The sequence below is a fragment of the Rhinoderma darwinii genome, chromosome 12 (assembly GCF_050947455.1).
Source record: "Rhinoderma darwinii isolate aRhiDar2 chromosome 12, aRhiDar2.hap1, whole genome shotgun sequence".
Classification (NCBI taxonomy): domain Eukaryota; kingdom Metazoa; phylum Chordata; class Amphibia; order Anura; family Rhinodermatidae; genus Rhinoderma; species Rhinoderma darwinii.
The window spans coordinates 65436465-65456368 of record NC_134698.1 but is presented as its reverse complement, the minus strand read 5'-3'; the positions used below and the strand labels follow the sequence as shown (position 1 = coordinate 65456368).

Sequence of the window (19904 nt, the reverse complement as noted above, 5' to 3'; positions counted from 1 at the left end):
GGGCTGATGTACCACTCATTATATAACACCCCATTATTAGACTAGGGCTGATGTATCACTCACTATATAACACCCCATTATTAGACTAGGGCTGATGTACCACTCATTATATAACACCCCATTATTAGACTAGGGCTGATGTATCACTCACTATATAACACCCCATTATTAGACTAGGGCTGATGTATCACTCACTATATAACACCCCATTATTAGACTAGGGCTGATGTACCACTCATTATATAACACCCCATTATTAGACTAGGGCTGATGTATCACTCACTATATAACACCCCATTATTAGACTAGGGCTGATGTATCACTCACTATATAACACCCCATTATTAGACTAGGGCTGATGTACCACTCACTATATAACACCCCATTATTAGACTAGGGCTGATGTACCACTCACTATATAACACCCCATTATTAGACTAGGGCTGATGTATTCACTATATAACACCCCATTATTAGACTAGGGCTGATGTATTCACTATATAACACCCCATTATTAGACTAGGGCTGATGTACCACTCACTATATAACACCCCATTATTAGACTAGGACTTATGTACCACTCACTATATAACACCCCATTATTAGACTACGGCTGATGTACCACTCACTATATAACACCCCATTATTAGACTAGGGCTTATGTACCACTCACTATATAACACCCCATTATTAGACTAGGGCTTATGTACCACTCACTATATAACACCCCATTATTAGACTAGGGCTGATGTATCACTCACTATATAACACCCCATTATTAGACTAGGGCTGATGTACCACTCACTATATAACACCCCATTATTAGACTAGGGCTGATGTACCACTCACTATATAACACCCCATTATTAGACTAGGGCTTATGTACCACTCACTATATAACACCCCATTATTAGACTAGGGCTTATGTACCACTCATTATATAACACCCCATTATTAGACTAGGGCTTATGTACCATTCACTATATAACACCCCATTATTAGACTAGGGCTGATGTACCACTCACTATATAACACCCCATTATTAGACTAGGGCTGATGTACCACTCACTATATAACACCCCATTATTAGACTAGGGCTTATGTACCACTCACTATATAACACCCCATTATTAGACTAGGGCTTATGTACCACTCACTATATAACACCCCATTATTAGACTAGGACTTTTGTACCACTCACTATATAACACCCCATTATTAGACTAGGGCTGATGTACCACTCATTATATAACACCCCATTATTAGACTAGGGCTGATGTATCACTCACTATATAACACCCCATTATTAGACTAGGGCTGATGTACCACTCACTATATAACACCCCATTATTAGACTAGGGCTGATGTACCACTCACTATATAACACCCCATTATTAGACTAGGGCTGATGTACCACTCACTATATAACACCCCATTATTAGACTAGGGCTGATGTACCACTCACTATATAACACCCCATTATTAGACTACGGCTGATGTACCACTCACTATATAACACCCCATTATTAGACTAGGGCTTATGTACCACTCACTATATAACACCCCATTATTAGACTAGGGCTTATGTACCACTCACTATATAACACCCCATTATTAGACTAGGGCTGATGTACCACTCACTATATAACACCCCATTATTAGACTAGGGCTGATGTACCACTCACTATATAACACCCCATTATTAGACTTGGGCTGATGTATCACTCACTATATAACACCCCATTATTAGACTAGGGCTGATGTACCATTCACTATATAACACCCCATTATTAGACTAGGGCTGATGTACCACTCACTATATAACACCCCATTATTAGACTAGGGCTGATGTACCACTCACTATATAACACCCCATTATTAGACTAGGGCTGATGTACCACTCACTATATAACACCCCATTAATAGACTAGGGCTGATGTACCACTCACTATATAACACCCCATTATTAGACTAGGGCAACATTTCGGGCCTCCATGGCTGTAGCATTGGCTCCTGATGCAGGAAATGTTCTGATAATTTGCATAATTGAGATGCTAGACTTTATTTAAAGCATCGTTTCCACCTTTTGACGCTGTCCCCATAAACAGTGCCAACCAGAGTGTGTCCCTTAATAGTGACAGTCAGATAGTGCCCCTATAAACCGTGTCAACCTGAAAGTGCCCCCATTCACTGACAGCCAGGGATTGCCAGTGCCAATAAGAGAGTGCTCCCAGAGTGTCCCTATAAACCGTGTCAACCTGAGAGTGCCCCATTCACAGTGGCAGCCAGTGAGTGCCACCATAAACAGTCAGTGCCACAATAGAGCGGGCCAGGCAATAAAAACCAGCTCATTAACAGTAACAGCTGCTCGTGTATTTCAAGTGTCACTTCCTCTCCTAATGCTGACGCCTATCAGCCAAGATCAGCATGGACTTTGCCTGCCCTTCTGGGGGTCACCCCCCCCCCCCTTTCAAGAGACTTTTGGACACTTCTACAAAGAAAAATATAAAGCGAGTCTTCAATTTGTTACGACTTGCAGACATTTTTACTGGATGATTATGGTTAATGATCTTTCCAGTCTGAGTGTTCACACGAAAAACGGCCGAAGAATTGGAAAAATCGAAATCTGTTCCGACGGAGCATTTTTCGCAGCGTTTTTTTTGACGCGTAAAAAAAACGGCCACGAAAAGGAAATGCAGGACACTTCTTGGGACGTTTTTGGAGCCGTTTTCCATAGACTCTATTGAAAAACGCAGCGAAAATCGCGAGAGGCACAAAAAACGTCTAAAAATCAGGAGCTGTTTTCTCTTGAAAACATCTCCGTATTTTGAGACGTTTTTGACTCTGCGTGTGAACACACCCATATTGTTAGCAATCATTATTAGGGCCGGTTCACATCAGCGTTGCTCTTCCGGAAACCTTATCAATGGTGATGGAAACGTTGCTAATGGTTTCCGTTCGTCACCGTTGTGACAGGATTCCGTTGTTCTTGACGGAACCAATAGCCCAGTTGACTGCATTTGTATGGGGGGGACGGGAGGAATAGTACGGGCAGCTTTAGGTGCATCTAGCTAGGTGGTTAATTCTCTAGATAACGTCAGCTGGTCGAAAGGGGCGAAGCAAAAGAAAAGTCAAATTCACAGGAGTCAACACATTTGTGCAGACATCAGCACTTTAGTGAATATATCATACAAAGTACATATTTCATGTTAAACCCCTCTACCAAATTAAAAGGGTCTGTAAACCTAATGAAACTTCTGAAAAATATCAAAATGTATTAGGCTACGATCAGATGTAGCGGAAATGTTCCCTTTACGGACATTGCTGCAAATTCACAGAGAATCTGCGGCACAATCTTCATGTGTGACATATTTCATTGCAAAAAATGAAAATCGCAGTGAAACGGTGCAACATATCTGACATGATGAATCCACGCCATGCCCTAAAATCTGAGTATGTGTGAATGGGCTTTTTTTTAAAACACATTCACTAGCATTGTTGTAGATTTTCGGTGCAAAATCTGCATGAAACCTGCAACAATTGAACGTGTTCTCACAGCTTCTCTCCGTTCTATTAGAGAAACAGGTAAAAGGCGAAGATCCAACATTTGATGAAGACATTACACAACACTTGATGGCAGTGGCAGATGCTGTGAAGGAATTGGTAAGAATTGACCAGGACACAGTGTATGTATATACAGTGTATATATATATCTATATCCAGACTGTGAAAACATTCTACTTGTAGATTACTGATGTTACTTGTTTCAAAATTTAGAATCCTAGAATGTAATATCAAATGGTTCTAGATTACTTTTCTAGACAACCATAGGCTCTAATTACAAGACAGGGTCTGCGTTGGGCCTATAAAAACGTCAGTTTTGGTCTGTTTTTCTTGGCCGTTTTGCATCCGTTTTAGATCCATTCCGGGCCGCGTTTCCGCTTCTAACGTGACCCATTTTGCATCCGTTTTTCACTGTCCATTTGTCCATTTTTTTTGGTCCCAACCCATTAAAAAACACCCACAGGAACGTCACATGATCGCCTACAGGGGGGTGTGGTGGCATCTCAGGGGGGTGTGGTGGCATCTCAGGGGGGTGTGACACTACCTACAGCAAAAAATATTTTCCTCCTCCTCGCATGCACTTCTTGCTGTAAAAGGCTATGTTCACACGGAGTATTTTGGGGGAGGAATATTTGCCTCAAAGTTCCAAACTGAATTTTGAGGCAGATATTCCTCCCCCAAAATACTCCGTGTGAACAGCAATTATCGCGCCGTTTTTCGCCCGCGGCCATTGAGCGCCGCGGGCATAAAACAGCGAGATATACGCTTTCTCCTGCCTCCCATTGAAGTCAATGGGAGGTCGGAGGCGGAAGCGCCCGAAGATAGGGCATGTCGCTTCTTTTTCCCGCGAGGCAGTTTTACTGCTCGCGGGAAAAAGACGCCGACGCCTCCCATTGAAATCAATGGGAGGCGTTCTCAGGCCGTTTCTGCCGAGTTTTGCGACGCGGTTTCCGCGTCAAAAAACTCGGCAAAAGACCCCGTGTGAACATAGCCTAAGGAGGAGGAGAGAGCGAGCAGCAGAAAACACAGCCGTCACTCGGATCTCATCCAAGTGACCGCCGTATTTTACACGGCCCCATAGAGTTCTATGGGAGCCATGTGGTCGTGAGAACAGCCCAAAGTAGGGCTTGTTCTACTTTTGAGAGCCCGGTAGAAAAAAATCGGCCGTGTGAATAGCCTCATTTGGGATATATTGTTTTTACTGTGATGGACGTTACACAAATGGACATCACACGGCCGACTATCCCTGCCATGTGAATAGGGCCTTAAAAGATTACATACATCAACCCGGAAGGAAGACACCCTGAAATGCTAACATTTAAGGCCTGGTTCACATTGCGGCTTTGTTCTTCCGTCAGAGGTATATGTCGGAAAGAGTCCCAACATAAACCTCCAATGGAAGGTAGCGATATATCACACTGTATATACATACAGTGGGATATGTTGCCCTAACTCTTCGGACAGAATGCTACTTAAAGAGGCTCTGTCACCAGATTATAAGTGCCCTATCTCCTACATAGTCTGATCAGCGCTATAATGTAGATAACAGCAGTGGTTTTTATTTTGAAAAACGATCATTTTTTAGCAAGTTATGAGCAATTTTAGATTTATGCTAATTCCTTTCTTAAAGACCAACTGGGCGTGTTTCTACTTTTGACCAAGTGGGCATTGTACAGAGGAGTGTATGACGCTGACCAATCAGTGACCAATCAGCTTCATACACTTCTCATTGTTCCAGCCCAGCTTCTTTCACTGCACGATCACACTGTGCTGTGGATCATGCTGGTCTGGAACAATGAGAAGTGTATGATGCTGATTGGTCACTGATTGGTCAGCGTCATACACTCCTCTGTACAACACCCACTTGGTCAAAAGTAAAAACACGCCCAGTTGTCTATTAAGAAACTAATTAGCATAAATCTAAAATTGCTCATAACTTGCTCAAAAATGATAGTTTTTCAAAATAAAAACTACTGCTGTTATCTACATTACAGCGCCGGTCAGATTATGTAGGAGATAGGGCACTTATAATCTGGTGACAGAGCCTCTTTAAAGCACTATTCCCGAGGAAGCTTCTGACATCACCCTCTAAATATATATATATATATATATATATATAATATAATATATATATGGACAGTGATGGATGGTAACACTCTAGCCGCGGACTCCGGGAAAGGAGGAGCCCCTGCCATCACCCATCACTGTCCATATATAGACAGTGACGTCGGGAGCCCCTCACGTCACTGTCCATATATGGATAGTGACGTCAGGGGCTTCCCCAGGCCTGGAAGCCCGGCCAGAGCGCTTCTTGATGCTTTTCCCGGGGACTCCAAACGCTATCTGATGCTTTTCCCAGGAATATGTTAAATTAATACCTCTGATAGATGCCATACAGTGGCCGTCACACATCCGTCACACACAAGCACCCGTGTTAAAAAAGCACATACCACGTGGTATTCGTTAGTTTGTTTTTTTGTGGGATTCCTCTGGATGCAATAGCATAATCTACTGCGTTATGCCATTCTGCAAAAAAAGGTATACTGACATATATCAGCCTGACCGAGGCCAAAAGGACCCTCTTTTGGCCTCCGTCAGGCTAATGGAGCCCTATGGAGTCGTTTCGCATGTACGTCGTGAGCTTTCCCAAGGCACATGCTAAACGAAGGGCTAAAACGTGACGTGAACCAGGTCTTTCTTATTATACAGAGGTGCCTTATACCGTACTTACCATCTCTGCTCAGTTTCAGCCAAAGGTGTTTGGAATATTTGACTAAATTGCGGATTATTGAGTCTTTGATTAAAGGAATTTTACTTCATACATTTCTACAAGGGCTCATGCACAATACGGAGCCGAAACAGCTGGCAGCACTGCTATACAGGCTCAGCGTTTTTATTGACATTTTTCACCGGTTTTTATTTTTTAAGTCCAAAAACGCTATTATAAAGTTATTTTAAAGACTATAGGGAACTATAGAAAACACTACATACAAAGCATTTTGGTTTGTAGCGTATTTGTGGCGTTTTAGTAGTCAGTGTCGTTTTTTTTCAAAGCGCAGCTCGCTGTGGGTGTGAGATAGTGTAACAGACAGGAAGATCGCACAGTGCTTTGAACATATCACTTCCTTACAAGTCCCTCGAGCCACTAGGCAACTTTCTTCTTATGTGTCATGTGGGACCAATTTTATTCTCTCCATCAATTAGGAAGACATAAGAAGGAATACGCGCGAGCTTCTGGAAGAAGAGACAATAGAAAACAGCAAATTACGATACAAAGTTGTGCATCTGCCAAGAATCATCACAAGAGAGATAGAAGGTGACGTTCAACAGTCGTGACTCGCAGGGATTGATCCTGGGTGTATTAGAGCCTATATAACCTATATGTAGGCCGGGGTTCTCGGGCGGTCTTTATTGCAGAGGCTAAGAATGCATAACTGAATGGGAGTTTATACGTGTGCAGCAGTTTATTAGTATATTATTTACGTGTGGTGTTTTCCCCATTCACGTGTGGTTCTTGATGCAGTACCGCAAATCTTGTCTCATTACAGATACGTAGCTCTAGTAACATTTCTTAGATTCCGGTTTCTTTTACACACCACCACACACATACAGCACACACATACAGCACACACATACAGCACACACATACAGCACACACATACAGCACACACACATACAGCACACACACATACAGCACACACACATACAGCACACACACATACACCACAAACACATACACCACACACACAGCACAAACATACACCACACACACAGCACAAACATACACCACACATACACCACACACACACACAACAAACATACACCACACACACATTCACCACACATACACCACACACACACCACACACACACACACACACACAACACACATACACCACACACACATACACCACACACACAGCTCAAACATACACCACACACACATACAACACACACACATACACCACACACACACATACACCACACACACACATACACCACACACACATACACCACACACACATACACCACACACACATACATCACATACACCACACACACATACACCACACACACATACACCACACACACATACATCACATACACCACACACACATACACCACACACACACACACACACACACACACACACACACACACACACACAGAACAAACATACAACACACACCACACACACCACACACACATACACCACACATACACCACACACACACACACACACACACACACACACACACACACACACAGCAAACATACACCACACATACACCACATACACACACACACACACCACACACACATACACACACCACACACACATACACCACCACACACAGATACACCACACACATTCACCATACATACACACACACACCAACCACACACACATACACACACACCATACACACACACACACATACACCACCACACACAAATACACACACACCACACACACATACACCACACACACATATACACCACACACACACACACACACACACACACACATACACCACCACACACAGATACACCACACACATACAAATACAATACCACACACACATACACCACTCACACATACACCACACACTCACATACACCACACACTTACACCACACACACACATACACCACACACCTGCACCACAAACATACACACACACATACAGCACCACAAACACACACATACACCACACACACATACACCACACACACTTAAACCACACACTTACACCACACACTTACACCACACACACATACACCACCACGCACATATACACCACACACATATACACCACACACATAGCACAAACATACACCACACACACATACACCACCACACACACAAATACAATACTACACACTTACACCACACACACACATACACCACACATACACACCTACACCACACACATACAGCACCACAAACATACACACACACATACAGCACCACAAACACACACATACACCACACACACATACACCACACACACTTAAACCACACACTTACACCACACACTTACACCACACACACATACACCACCACACACATATACACCACACACATAGCACAAACATACACCACACACACATACACCACCACACACACAAATACAATACTACACACTTACACCACACACACATACACCACACATACACACCTACACCACACACATACAGCACCACAAACATACATACAGCACCACAAACACACACATACACCACACACACACACATACACCACACATATACACTACACACTCATACACTACACATACATCACACACATACACACACACACACACACACCCACACACACACACACCATACATATATACACACACACACACACACACACACACCACACACATCATTTTGAGTCCCATATTGACCATGTGTATATCCATGGGATATACCATAAATGTTTAAATGTCGAGGTCTGATCCTATGTTCCTTTGTTGTATACGTCAGAGCAGTGAGGAGTTGTGAGTTGGCCAAGCATGTGCAGACACTCTCCATTTTAGTCTACAAGTGATACAGATCTAGCCAAATGAGCTCTCTACCTCTCTCCTCTTGACTCTGATGTGTGCAAGGTTAGACATATAACTTCCGTTCTAGTGATAGGTGAGGTCCCAGCGGTCAAACCCCTACAGACTATTAATTTTATGCCATACATGTTTATGGTCAGAATTTGGCCAAACAAGGCTTTGAAAACCTATAGTATCGTCCAGTATAACCAGCACAGTGGCCCTGTAGGTAACACATCTAAGATGAGTCTGAGCAGATCCACATCAGCATTTAGTTGGTATGTTATTTATGTGGTTCTTCCTTGTATTCCAGTTTTCTCTCACAATATGAAAACATGGTAAGGTTAAGTGGCTTCTTATAAAATTGGCCGAGGAGGAAACCAGACCATAGTGACAGGGATTGATGAGAATCAGGGGTGTTTCTAGCCTTTATAAAGGGGATTTCCCACTAAGAACATTTATCACCTACACACAGGACAGCTGCTAAATGTATGACTGCTGGGATCCCCACCACTGGGAGTCCCATCGATCACTAGAACGGAGTGGCAGCAGACATGTGTGACCGCCACTCAATTCAATATTCTTACTGTGATTGTGCAGTGAGGAGGAATATGGGTCAAGACCCCTGATCTAGTGATTGGTGGGGGTCCCAGTGGTGTGACCGCCAGCGATCATACATTTGTCACCTATCCTGTTCTTAGAGGGAAAACCCCTTTAAAATTAACATGGGAAAGTGCAAATTGGAAATGGGAAAGTGCAGAGATGGTCTGTATATCTGCCAAATTCTACCCCCTGTGGTCAAGAATCAAGGGATCTTGCCGCCTGAGGTAAAGTTCTCACCATGCCTCATGGATGGTGCACCACAAGAATGTATTTTCTTAATATCCCTCTGTATGTTGGCGCTATATAAGTAATGGGTGATAAATGTAATAAGGTCAGTCAGACCTATGAACAATAAAGGTATGTTCATGAGTATACAGTCTATCACAAGGGGAACCCATGGAAGGTTTACTGACATTACAGGTTATACTAAACGTGATGGACTACAGTACACGGCTATATATTGGTTCCTTGTAAGGATCATGTAAGGATGGGAATAGACAGGCATCAGTCAGTGATAAGTGACAGCTCTGGGGTTTAACTCTTACTAGACGCAGTTACAAGTGCTCGTGAGTCCATCGCTGCAGAGAGACTTCACTTAGAAAATGAACTGAAAAATGTAACCTTGGAAATGGAGAAAACTGAAAGGAAACAAAGAGAACTTGAAGAGAATAATAGATTTTTGAGGTAAATTTATTTACGGTGAATTCTGTTTTGTATATCTGTGTCTGTGGGGGGGGGGGGGGGTCACTTACTTCTACTACGCTGTGCATCACTATGTCTACAATGACTTCTGTTAAGAGACGATTTACATGATTGTGTCTGCTGTCTGGAATGTTGATCTCAAAATGGGATCTGTTCCCAATAATTTCTGTACATTTCTTTGTATTCTGTAAAAATTATTGAATTTGTGATTAGCGTACAACCCTTTTTAGGCTGGGTTCATGCTGTGCGTTTTTGTTGCGTTCTTAACATGCGTTTTTTTTTTTGGGCTGACTTAGGAGCTGATCTACCAAAACAAAAAACGCATTTTAAAAAGACAACAAAAAAAACGCACAGTGTGAACCCGGCCTTAGTGGCACCTGAAATATATGGCATGCATTTACTAAACACTAATTTATTTAAAAAGCTTTTTTTACTGCTCATCACTAAATAATTTATATAAAAAGCATTGGACGCCATCATCAACCATTAGTCTTCGTAAAGAATTGAGGGAAATGTGTGTTACAGCCATATTAAAATGTAGAGCACAGATATCCACATGCTTTGCGATTGTAATTTATGCATTTCCCCTTAAAACCAGAAATCAGCAGTAAATAAGTCATTGAATTGTGTTCTGTCGAAACTGAAAAAATCCGTTCACCCTTCCTTAGTTAGATCAGTTTTCGGAAAACCTAATGTTGTCGTCATTACAGCTGAGTACAATTGTCACCCCGTCCTGGATGCAGCTATACAGGAGCATATGGTGTGTCAGATTTGGGGACTAGGGGAGCTTATTAAAGGGATTTGTTTTTTTAAATTGATGGCCTATACTTATTATAGGCCATCAATATTAGATCGGTAGAGGCCCGACTCCGAACAGCCCCGCCAATCCGCTGTTTGAAGGGGTGCCCTTCGTTGTTTACACTGTTCCGTACTGCACCGCTCCAGACTTTTATTAGCGGCTGTGCCTGGTAAACAATGAAGGGAACGCGGTGCTCATCAAAGCACCGCAGCCCCTTTAAACAGCTGATTTGCAGGGGTTTTGGGACCCCAATCGATCTAATATTTTAATATGGTTTATCCTAAGGATAGGCCATCAGTTTTAAAGAACTGGATAAGGGCCTGTTGACATCACCGTTCGCTTTCCGTTCCGGGGTTCCGTCTGAGGTTTCCGTCGGGTGAACCCCGCAACGGAAAGTGAAACTGAAACCACAGCTTCCGTTTCAGTCACCATTGATATCAATGGTGACGGAAACATCGCTAATGGTTTCCGTTCGTCACCATTCCGGCAGGTTTCCGTTTCATCGACGGAATCAATAGCGGAGTCGACTGCGCTATTGATTCCGTATTTAATTCTGTTTTAAGTTATAAATAAAGATCTTTATTTTCAAAAAGGATTATATCTCCTTTTTAACATATACAATGTATTACCTGTAATGATTGCCTTTAATTATTAGTATTTTGGGATGTACAATGATTTTATTTTCTGGTAGCCAACAGGGGGAAGCATTATGGGATGAACATCAAGAAGCAGTTGATCTACTGAACCAGCAGATGGCAAGCAAAGCCCATCAGAGTATTCTTGTGAATGAGACCCACAACAAGCGTAAAGAAGCTAACGAAGCCATTACTGAATATCAGAACAGAACTGAAGACCTCGCAGAGGATATGGCTATAGAAAGGCAGCAGTTCATTGAGGAGACGGAACAACTAACTGCTGAGGTGCACATAGTCACACCACCTGTAGCTTGTACTGAGAAATTGGCTTCATAATTTATTGGTACTGACATCATGAGTCCCTACATACCTTGTCAATTATGTCCAGTTTGTGTAAGACCCTGTTCACACTGAGTTTTTTTTTGCAGGCAGAAAAAATCCGCCACAGAATTCCTTCAGGAATTTTGAAGCAGATTTTGTACTACCTGCACATGTTTTTCTGCGTTTTTTATGCTGTGTTTTTCGCCCGCGGCCATTGAAGCTGATGCAAGGACTGCGAGCAAAAAAATGCTGCGTACAACGCTCAATAACGAGTGCCGCAGGTTTTTCTCTGCCTCCCATTGATTTCAATGGTAGGTCAGAGGCACAATTTCCATTGAAATTAATGGGGTACGATTTTGGGCATTTTTTGTGGCGCTGATTCTGACTCCGTTTTCGCGTTAAAATTATTGGCAAAAAACTCTGTGTGAACCGACCCTTATAGTTCTAACTAAACTTTATATCACAGTTGGACGCTTGTAATGCATTGAATATTCCTCAGTATAATGGCTCATGAACACTGCATAGCCCTGTGCACGGAGCCTGAGTTCCTTTTAGGGCACGGCCAGACGTGGCAGAGTTTTTCCGCTGCAAATGTTGGTGCAGATTTGGGGCAATTCCGCAACGAATCTGCACCAACATTTGCATATTTGAGAGGTAATTCAGACGTTGCAGAAAAGACAGCGGACTTGCCATAGATTTCAGTTTTTGCATTGCAAAGGCTGAAATCCGCAGTGAAATTCCGCTTCTTCTCCGCAAAGTGCATGCTGCGGAGGGAAAAATCCGCACTGCAGCCTATGGTCCGCAGCTGAGTTTTCCGCAACGTCTGAACTAACTTGCCTAAAAATGTATTGAAACAACTGTAAAAAACGGCCGCAGGAGAATTCCACTTCAATTCCGCTACGTCTGGCCGTGCCCTTGGGGTATGCGCACCACAGTTTTCCACAATGGGTTTCAATGAGGAAAGTCCACAGCGCATTAGGGCATGACCACACATGGCGGAATTCCTCCGCAACTGTCCGCATCAATGCCGCACAGAATCTGCGTTGCAGATTCTGCAGCGGATCTGCACAAAATGTGCAGAAAATTGATGCGGACTGGCCGCTGCGGACTGCAGGAAAAGTGCTTCTCTTCTCCCTATTCAGTGCAGGATAGAGAGAAGGGACAGCACTTTCCCTAGTGAAAGTCAAAGAAATTCATACTTACCGCCTGTTGTCTTGGTGACGCGTCCCTCTTTCGGCATCCGGCCCGACCTCCCTGGATGACGCTCCAGTCCATGTGACCGCTGCAGCCTGTGCTTGGCCTGTGATTGGCTGCAGCCGTCACTTACACTGAAACGTCATCCTGGGAGGCCGGACTGTAGACAGACGCAGGGAGTTCTCGGTAAGTATGAACTTATATTTTTTTTTACAGATACATGTATATTGAGATCGGTAGTCACTGTCCCGGGTGCAGAAACAGTTACTGCCGATCGCGTAACTCTTTCAGCACCCTGGACAGTGACTATTTACAGACGTCTCCTAGCAACGCTCCCGTCATTACGGGAGCCCCATTGACTTCCTCAGTCTGGCTGTAGACCTAGAAATACATAGGTCCAGCCAGAATGAAGAAATGTCATGGTAGTAAAAACAATACGCTCCGCAGCACACATAAGATCTGCGGACTTCATTGCGGAATTTTGACTCTCCATTGAAGTCAATGGAGAAATTCCGCCATGAGTCCGCAACCAGTCCGCCACTGCTCCGCAACAGACAGAGCATGCTGCGGACACCAAATTCCGCTCCGCAGCCTATGCTCCGCAGCGGAATTGTACGCATCGTGTAAACGAACACTGCTAAATTAAAGTGAAAGTCAATGGAGAAACGGCTCCGCTGCGGATTAACGCTGCGGAGTGTCCGCAGCGGAATTTAAGTGAAATTCCGCTATGTGTGAACCCGCCCTTACAGTAGCAGCAAAGTGGATGAGATTTTAACGAATTTCATCCACATGCTGCGTAAAAAAATCTGCTGACAAAACGTGCATAAATTGACCTGCGGTGCAGATTTTTAATCCACATGTCAATCTATGCTGCGGAATCGTGGCACGTCTGTTGTGGCTTTTCCTCATTGAGTTCATTGGGGAGATAAAAATCTGCAACAAATATCAAATGTTGCGATTTTTGCAGCGGAAAAGCTGAAATCCACCACAAAAAAATGCAAGTCTGAATAAAAAAACTGCTGATGGCAACTAGAGTGAGGTAAGTATTGATTTTCTGCAGCGCCGATTCTAGCCCAAAATCGGCACCATAATTTAGTGCGGTCTTTCGGACAGAATTCCCTGTGGGTTCTTGTTCGGATGCACTGCATACTTTTCCAAAGCGTATCCGACCTGTGAAAACATACCCTTAGTATGAAGCTGTGCGGCCTTTGTGCACTGCAGTACCGGCTCTGTCGGACTCTGTGTGTATGTAGATATTCTCCCCAGAATCAATGCTTTTCGGAGAGAATATTCCGTACATACTGAGTCTAATGGAGCATGCCACAAATATTTTTTCTTATTGTCTCGTATAGAATCGGTGTTATATGGAGGTGCAGGTGTTATATGGAGGATTTCCTCCGCAGCTGTCCGCATCAATGCCGCACCTAATCTGGGTTGCGGATTACGGCTGCGGATCTGCCCAAAATGTGCAGTAAATTGATTCGGACTAGCTGCTGCGGACTGCGGAAAAAGTGTTCCCCTTCTCTCTATCAGTGCAGGATAGAGAGAAGGGACAGCACTTTCCCTAGTGAAAGTAAACGAATTTCATACTTACCGCCCGTTGTCTTGGTGACGCGTCCCTCTTTCTGCATCCAGCCCGACCTCCCTGGATGACGCGGCAGTCCATGTGACCGCTGCAGCCTGTGATTGGCTGCAGCCGTCACTTAGACTGAAACGTCATCCTCGGAAGCCGGACTGGAGACAGAAGCAGGGAGTTCTCGGTAAGTATGAACTTCTATTTTTTTACAGGTTGCTGTATATTGGGATCGGTAGTCACTGTCCAGGGGGCAGAAACAGTTACTGCCGATCGCTTAACTCTTTCAGCACCCTGGACAGTGACTATTTACAGACGTCTCCTAGCAACGCTCCCGTAATTCCGGGAGCCCCATTGACTTCCTCAGTCTGGCTGTAGACCTAGAAATACATAGGTCCAGCCAGAATGAAGAAATGTCATGTTAAAAAAGCAAGACGCATCCGCAGCACACATAACATGTGCATGACAGCTGCGGACTTCATTGCGGAATTTAGAATCTCCATTGAAGTCAATGGAGAAATTCCGCCATGAGTCCGCAACCAGTCCGCCACTGCTCCGCAACAGACAGAGCATGCTGCGGACACCAAATTCCGCTCCGCAGCCTATGCTCCGCAGCGGAATTTTACGCATCGTCTAAACGAACACTTCTAAATTTAAGTGGAAGTCAATGGAGAAACGGCTCCGCTGCAGATTAACGCTGCGGAGTGTCCGCAGCGGAATTCAAGTGAAATTCCGCCACGTGTGAACCCAGCCTTATGGATACCCTGTAGTTTTCTAGGATGGAACGCTTTAAATCAAACCAGGGATGAACAAAATACCGTAGTGTCTAGTATTATCGATATCATTAGAAAAGAACCTAATAATGTTGCTGTGAGGAACAATTCCTGGCTACTTAGATTTGAATAGCACTGAATTAAACTAGGCCATATTTATATAAATCTGTGCTATTGTTAGGGTCCCGGGGAAGGCCCACTGTAATGTGTTTTGATGAATGGCCCTAGTCGGTTTATATTTTTTATGTTTCTAATTAAATGTATGTTTAGAAGGCACATAATAAAAATATAACCCTACATATAAATATTTACTTTATATATTATTCCCCGTTGTCTATATGTAGATCACCGAAACTCAAAGAAAGACTGAAGTACAAGATGGGAGAAATGCAGAAAAGAAAGTATACCTCAGTCAAAGGAGATCAGCGCTGTTTGATGTGGAAGAGAAAATTAACACGGAGAAAGAGGCAAGATATGGACCGACTTTAGATGTTACGACTATAAGTCGTTAAAATGTAAAATGATATAGTGATACAAGAGTAATGTTCAATATGCACTTAAAGCGGATCTGTCATCTGAGAATGCTGCCCCAGCTAAGAGGCGGATGAGCGCTCTCCTCGTGAATACATCGGAAACTGAATGATGCATCCGCTGTATTCTTTGATCGCTCCTATTTGCCAAACGGCACATTCGTATTTTAGTTCCGGTGTGGATAATAGGAGAACGGACCTGTCCCTGTAATAATCTGCCCCTACCTAGGACAGTATATACAGCCGACACATCTGCTTTAACAGGAAATCAAATAGATTGGGCCGGTACCACATAGTGTAAAATAGCAGACGATCTATATTAAACAGTGTGACACTGCATATTGTCCCCACAAAGTCGTGCTACATAGTATATTGTACCCACTCTGTGCTACTACACTAGAACATGGTAGTGGGAATATAATAGTATAGCTTGCTTGGTGTCAGCATTTGTGCCCATATTATAACGGTATGTGGCATATCATCCCCATAGAAGTGCCCATGTATGGCAATGTTCCCCAGCCAGTGTCTCAATAGCCACATGTGGCTCTTAAAAAAAGGACAGAGGAAAAAAAGAGAGAGGTGGCGCTCCTCTAAGGTAACATCATACAGGACAGCAGGCTACTTTAGGTTAGGAGCAGGTCATGAAATGCCACTCATCTATTAGGGTAGTTTTGGTATATGCACAGCACTCTGGATAAGTATGCTGCCCCTCTGGAGGAAAGGAACCTTGTGTAAGGTTTACAGAATGCAGTTCAGGGATCTGGCGGCAGGGACATCAGGATGGTAGACTTTTTGATCATACAGAAGCTATACGCGTTTCCGGTTCCTTTATCAGTTAGTCTGATGATCTGATGAAGGGACTGGTACATTCCCGAAACGTGTAATCCCAATAAAGTTTCTGTATGATCAAAAAGTCTACTATCCTGATGTGCCTGGTGCCAGATCCCTGAACTGCATTTTGTAAATCTTACATGTGGCTATGTGACTACCGAGCTAGTGGCAGCTTTAAATACAGTATATACCGAAACCTGACAGTAGGGGCAAAACCAAATCACTGGCAAATACTTCAAGGGACACTCCATGTCACAACCTTTTCACCTTTTAATATTCTGTGTGGTTCAACGCCACAGTTTATATTTGAAAGTGTTTTGCAAGCAAGAAAGGGATTAGGATCTCTGATGTGCAAGTATATTATTCCAGAGAAGTCACATCCAACACTTCCCACATTATTTCCCAAGTATGTTTGACTGCAGCAGCAATGGCCTCGTGTTCTTTTGTCTGCTCACATCTTGCTCCCTGCCCGAAAATAGTGGTAGAATAAAAGATATCATGTGAAGCAATAGCATTGGCCTCCAACTGCCTTGTGAAGCTATATGAGCATGTTCTGTTGTCTCTATCCATGTACAGTCAATAGATCAGGGATGAAACTGGTGGCCATGGACCTCAAGTATTGGCTTGATCAAATACAAGAGATGTTGTACAAGTTGTTTTGGTTTTTTTTCAGGATATATCTTCTGTAAAGGGCAAGATTTTACTTTTGCAAGCTTCACATGGAAGACTGACGAATAAACTAGACATCCAAAAAAAGCAGTCAATGGATACCTCAAACAAAATGTGAGTTGTATGTCAAAAAGAGTAGAATGTTTTTAACACGACTATGAATAGCTGTGGAAGCTTTGCTTTAAGGCTATGTTCACCTTTACAACCTTTTTGGTTTATTGCTCTAGTGCATGTGAAAGGAAGCATGACCCATCTTCAGAAATAGTCTTAATTAATAATCTTCTTTTGTTACAGCTACTATGCAGACTTATGTGTCTCCACGGTAACAGACTACAAACAAAATCTATGTAGTCTGATCCTGTAGTCATACACCTTTCTATTTGTCCCCTACTTAGCGAGAAGTCATGGACAGATGAATGTTAATATGAGTGCAGGATCAGACTACACATAGCTTGTTTGTAGTCTGTTACCATGGCGATATATAGGTCTGCATAGGAGCTGTAGACACAAAACAATAAGAGATTTGTAATCAAGACTATTTGCAAAGCTGCTTCATTCTTCATTTTAGATTGAATAGAACAATACAAAAAAATGGTTACATAGGTGGACCTTTCTTAATAAATTACTTATTTAATCATTATACATATTTAATAAATTTCTGCCTTTAGCGGGCTATAATGCTGCGCTAAGATGATTTCATATTAGACCATGTTAGACCTAGTAGTGGGACAGTTGACATGAGGTTACCCTGTCAGAAAGTGAATAAACAATTTGCTTATGTACATTACGTCCCAAATATCCATGGTTTCTTCACTCCATGCCTGTCCTTAGGCAGAGGAGGAAAGTCTTCACCCTCACTCCCTGCAGCTTCAGTTAGGAGCTACTTTCTGTTATCGTCATCATCATACACATATACATATATACATATATACTGTATATGCCACGTTTCTTATACTGATAGCACTGTGTTTGCTGATCTCCTAGCACAGTACCATACAACAGGACTTTAGACTAGAGCTGTCACTCAGACTGCAGCAGTCCTACCCACATTCAGTTCTTATATTGTAAACCTTACAGACAACATAACATCGGTCAGTACGGAATAGGTGAATATTTTATTACTTCCGATAATCCGATGATTAATACAGCTTGCCATAATACAACATTTTTCATATACGTTACATCCTCCTGGAAAACCCCCTTCAACCTCAAAGCAGACCCGAATTTAGACAAACAAAAGGAAAAAATCTGTGATGGAAACTTCAAGCCTTTCCTTTATCATAGTTCACCGTCTTAAAGTGGACGCTTTCTAAAAACATGAATTTAAAAAAATCTCTTTTTTTTTTACTTTTAGAGACATATTAGAGCTGCGCATGGCAAATAAGAAAGAATATTTTTATAATCAAAGCAATTCTTTGAAGGATGAAATATCAAAGGTAAAAATACAGTAATGCAACACAGTATACAAATGATGTACCATATAGTTATTAGTTATATGATATAATCACATTGATCTAGGTTTGAGCCCCTGCCATTATATTAAAGTCAAGCTTATAATGACCTTAAATATTATTTCTAAGGAATTGTATTATAAATATATTATTATTATCACTCAAGTCTATGGGGATCCCTGAAAACGGAACCCGCACTGGGGCACCTCGAACGTGAAAAACGTCATGTTTATCACGTCCGAGTTTCCCCACGTCCGTCTGAATATGAGACCAACCTGTGCTGCACACCTTTTCCCGGGCTCCATATCAACTGCATGGACTGCCTGTATCTTATGTACATCCTTAGCAGGCTTATTAGTAAAATCGCCCCTTTCTTGTAATGAGATATTCCGATAATAATATTGTTATAGGGAATCACAATGTAATTCCCTAATATAGTATTTATTTTTGAATCAATAAATTTGTATTGAAATTTCAAAATAACATATTATAGTATAAGTTTTACATATTGAACAAGTTCTGAGCAGCATGACATGCAAAAATATATTTCCGTTCAAATGACAAATAAAAAGTATAAGAACTAAAGGAAAAGAAGGCAAAAAGAGGGTAAGGAAAGAAAGGGAAAAGGAAATTAACCTATCGTAGGTACATGATCTCTACGGTCAACAAAACGATGTATCCATGGGTTCCAAAGATTAGGAAAGAAAACATA

The 19904-nt window shown here is 42.5% G+C and overlaps 1 protein-coding gene across 2 annotated transcripts in view; it reads left to right on the top strand.

Annotated features, from left to right (window-relative positions):
* The window catches only part of CCDC175 (coiled-coil domain containing 175), a 52719-nt gene that overhangs the window by 12421 nt on the left and 20394 nt on the right, over nucleotides 1-19904 (top strand). For both annotated transcript variants that reach the window (XM_075843575.1, XM_075843576.1), the window contains exons 2-8: nucleotides 3578-3663; nucleotides 6769-6880; nucleotides 10263-10398; nucleotides 11907-12135; nucleotides 16056-16178; nucleotides 17746-17855; nucleotides 19096-19177. In XM_075843575.1, coding sequence (XP_075699690.1) covers nucleotides 3578-3663; nucleotides 6769-6880; nucleotides 10263-10398; nucleotides 11907-12135; nucleotides 16056-16178; nucleotides 17746-17855; nucleotides 19096-19177 — 878 coding nt within the window. The remainder of the gene's footprint in view (nucleotides 1-3577; nucleotides 3664-6768; nucleotides 6881-10262; nucleotides 10399-11906; nucleotides 12136-16055; nucleotides 16179-17745; nucleotides 17856-19095; nucleotides 19178-19904) is intronic.